Source organism: Carex rostrata, chromosome 2 (assembly GCF_964058835.1).
Source record: "Carex rostrata chromosome 2, lpCarRost1.2, whole genome shotgun sequence".
Classification (NCBI taxonomy): Eukaryota; Viridiplantae; Streptophyta; class Magnoliopsida; order Poales; family Cyperaceae; genus Carex; species Carex rostrata.
Window position 1 is genome coordinate 10,885,067 of NC_135919.1, and position 3,867 is coordinate 10,888,933.

At 34.0% G+C, this 3,867-nt stretch overlaps 1 protein-coding gene across 1 annotated transcript; it reads right to left on the bottom strand.

The window, feature by feature from the left end:
- Positions 1-954: 954 nt before the first annotated feature.
- Positions 955-2,478, bottom strand: LOC144574382 (NAC transcription factor 29-like). Its single transcript, XM_078324340.1, has 3 exons — positions 2,211-2,478; positions 1,793-2,091; positions 955-1,682 (listed from the first exon to the last, which is right to left on the bottom strand). The coding sequence occupies exons 1-3, from the start codon at positions 2,368-2,370 to the stop codon at positions 1,158-1,160; spliced, it is 984 nt and encodes a 327-aa protein (XP_078180466.1). The 5' UTR covers positions 2,371-2,478; the 3' UTR covers positions 955-1,157.
- Positions 2,479-3,867: the final 1,389 nt, after the last annotated feature.

Sequence of the window (3,867 nt, forward strand, 5' to 3'; positions counted from 1 at the left end):
AAGCAGTAGGTAGGCTCAAAACAATGGTCCTGACTACAAAAGCCTACATATGCTTAATTAAAATATTTGGATAATCTAGACTTCACCAAACACAAAAACAAATATAAGGAGATAAACTAGGTTAAAGATGCATGTTTCCAAATGAAGAAACCGCTCCATATGAAGAGTGGTTTCCGCGAGGAAATATATTAACAGAGATATTTTAACTTCACACAGCGTACCTGCCATATTTTTTTTTCATTTATCTCAATTGGTCGTGCATTCCGTGAAGTAAAAATAGCTCTGTCGATATCTTTACCCTCTAGGCCTCTACAATTACTCTAAATTATTTTTCACATGAGGGTTGATGTGTGAAATCAACTTAGTACTTGATTGGGACAGTTCATCCTAATATACTATTTCAGGATTGGAACTGACAGGCTTATTTTTTGGGGGGAGAACCTGGTATGATTGATGAAATAAAAATAAATAATACGGTAATACCTATATATAGCTATTTTGAAATGTAGATTCAGGTAAGTTTAAAAATGGCCACGAAATTGTTGGGCCTCCGGTTTATTTTTATTTTTTTTCTATTTTTTTTTTTCAGAAATCACCTACCCGGCCCTGATTAATTTAATTTCTCTAGTTTAACTAGCATAGCGAATTTACATTAGAAGCCAGTTTTCATAGATAAAGATATTGACTGTTTTTGTTTCCCGCATCGGACAAACGTTAGAATCAAAATAAAATAAACTTGTGACTTGTACGTTGTATGATGCCAAATGAGAAAAATTAAGTTTAATCATTATTTACTAGACACCCAATAAAAAATTCTCCATGGCCGTGGTGTGGTTTGGCAAGTTATAAGTTTGAATAAGTAAATAGTTATTTCGTACAAGATTTCTCCAGAATAATACCAACACGGTCGAACTCTAATTGGCGTATTATTTTGGACGACAATAAAGTCACAACTTAAACGAACTATTTTAAAATATTAATAATCAAAATCATTGAAAATAAGCTTCAATTCAAGAAGCATATGCTAGATATTTACATTTTCAAACACTTCTAGCTAGTCGTTCGATCGATCTGCACACAAATCTACCGACCTTTCCCTCTCTAGTTCATCCTTTCTGACAGAGTTTCTCTCCTAACCAAGCTCAATACGTGCTTAATTAATGCAAACCAAATTGATAATCAAATAATAAATTTTGATTCATCAAATTAGGACCCACCAAATTAGACTGTGAACAGTCCGTGCTTGTTTTCTCCATCCTTTGCCTTTTAGGTGTATTCTGGGTACCCGAAGCAGAGCATTCTGATTCGTAGACTTCTCCAGTAAAATTTTCAACTTCAGTTCCAAAATTATTATTACTTATGAATGGTTGGTTTAATTTGGTGTTACTAAAAAAACCAAGTTCCAATCCTGTGAAGTCCGAGTTGTCGAACAAGCGTGAGAGAGAGGGATGATCAATGTTCTGAAAGCTTTCTAACAAATTGGCAAGAGAAGAAGATTTTGGCAATGCAAATGACGTGCTAGGGTTCAAGTTATCATGCGGATGCGGGTTACAATAATTTGGTAAAATTTGCGGGTTTGAATCTTCAGTAACGGATTGTTCTTCCTCTTCCCGCACTTCTTGCGAAGAATCCAAATTTTGATTGTGTTTCTTATATATCCGGCATAAAACCCAGTCATCCAACTGTTACAAATTTACAACAAAAAATTTATGAAGATTTCAGGACCAAGATGCAAATTATCATGAAACAAAATGTCAAAGAAAATTAAAGGGAAAAAAAAAATATATCTTACCCTCATGCTATGCTTCTGCTTTGTGGAATTGTTGTTGTTGCTTTTGTACGAATTAGTGAGGCGATACTCGTGCATAATCCATTCGGACTTAAGCCCCTTAGGCGGCTTCCCCTGGTAGAATACTAGTGCTTTTTTTACGCCGATGCCCTTGTTAGTTTTGCTTGATAATATAGGTTTGTCGGTGCCAGTTGCCTTCCAGTACCCTGATGCAGCTGCTCGGTTCGGTCGGGCACCATTTGGGTACTTGCGGTCCCTTGGGCTGAAGAAGTACCATTCTCTCTCACCATACATAGCTTGTGCTATATAAACACAAAAATGAACAAATGAAATCATCTCAATTAGGTTTTGTTGAACATGATATGTTTAATATTAAAGAATTTAAAGCTCTTTAATTTTGTGGTTACAAGATAATACTTACATGGTAGATCCCATGGATTGTACTTGTAAATGTCGACTTCTGCAATTATCGCTACGGGACATGGCACCGATGCGATACGATTTTTGAGATAGTATGATATGAGTTCCTCATCGGTCGGGTGGAAACGAAACCCGGCAGGCAGTGATTCAACTCTAGACATGATTATCTTTATTTCTTCTTTTTTTTCTGGGGTTTTCTTCTCTTTAAACTGAAGGAGAAGATAGCTACCTAGATGATCTGAGAAATTTTTGAAAGAAAGGTTTTTGAAATTTTTGAGAGAGGAGGGCTGAGGGGTGATTTATGGGCCAAGATTTTTTGTCGTGTGGTGGGGATGGGCCCTGCATGATGCATGTATCGGATATAATATAGAAAATGAAATAACCTCATGGAGAAATTAGGATTGGCAACTGCAAAGTGCTGCCAGTGGATATAATTGATTGTTTCATTCGTTGTTTTATTTTATTTTACTATTTTAAACTTTAGAACTGATTCATATGACATCATCTGATATACTAGGATTGGTCCTGGTTTGATAAGAATCCGTACATATGTTATAGACGCGTGTCGACTTGATAGAGGAGCTAGTTATCATTTTTAACTTTTTTTTTGCCAACGATGGAGGAGCTAATTATGAGTGATTGGAGAGAGAGAGGAATAAATGAGAAATTGAGAGGGTTGGAAGTTCGTGGCGTCTTAATAGGTTGATATTTGTCTAAAAAAGGGAAATTTTTCCAACTTCATCTGGTCAAATTAAAAATACATTACAATCATACTTTTTTTTTGACAGTTTTCATAATATAAAAGTAGATATATAACAAGTTCATAAAAAAAAACAGCAAATTACAGACATGTATAGTTAGTTTTTTATGAAATTTGATGCACAAATTGCCTCAAGTATATAAAATATATATACAGGTTAATTTTTTATTTTGAAAATTGTTGGTAAAATTATTATATTTTTTTAGTAGGGGAAGAATTAATGCCCTCTTTTCCATAAATTTCATGGATTAATATTGCTGGAAATCATCAACAATACGACCTCCTACAGGTATTATTTACAAACTTTGTCAAAAATAATCAATCATGTAATAATTAATTCACCCAATTTGTTACTGGACTATGTAGAACTACTTGGCAACATTTGAGAGCAAAGCTATCATTTTAGTTCTACCGTTTTTATCAATCTAATCAAAGTCCTCAATAAATTTGGTGGTACACATTATATGAACCCACAGACTTTATTATGAGTACGATTGATATCGGATAACTATATAGCAGCACATTCTGGCAGCATATATATGTAATAGCTATTGAAGCGAACATTAAGTATTAGACAGCACAAAAATTAATAAAGTCAATGTTGGACTGCAGTAATGTCAGCAGCCAACCAATTGTAAATCTTGTGGATCATGTGAATTTACAAACACTGTCAATCATGTGAATTCCTTGCAGTACATGTGCTTTATTTCTGTACACTAATGCGCGTGAGTAATATTCCTTTAAAAGTTAGGGTGTTTACGCTACTTTTATAATTTTAATATTTGTAATAATATATATTGATACTTAATTTAACCCTCTTATAAGATGTTAAGTGTGTACTTTTAGCTAGTGGTTAAAATTTTAATTTGTGGTTAGAGTTACTTTTCTGGAGTAATGT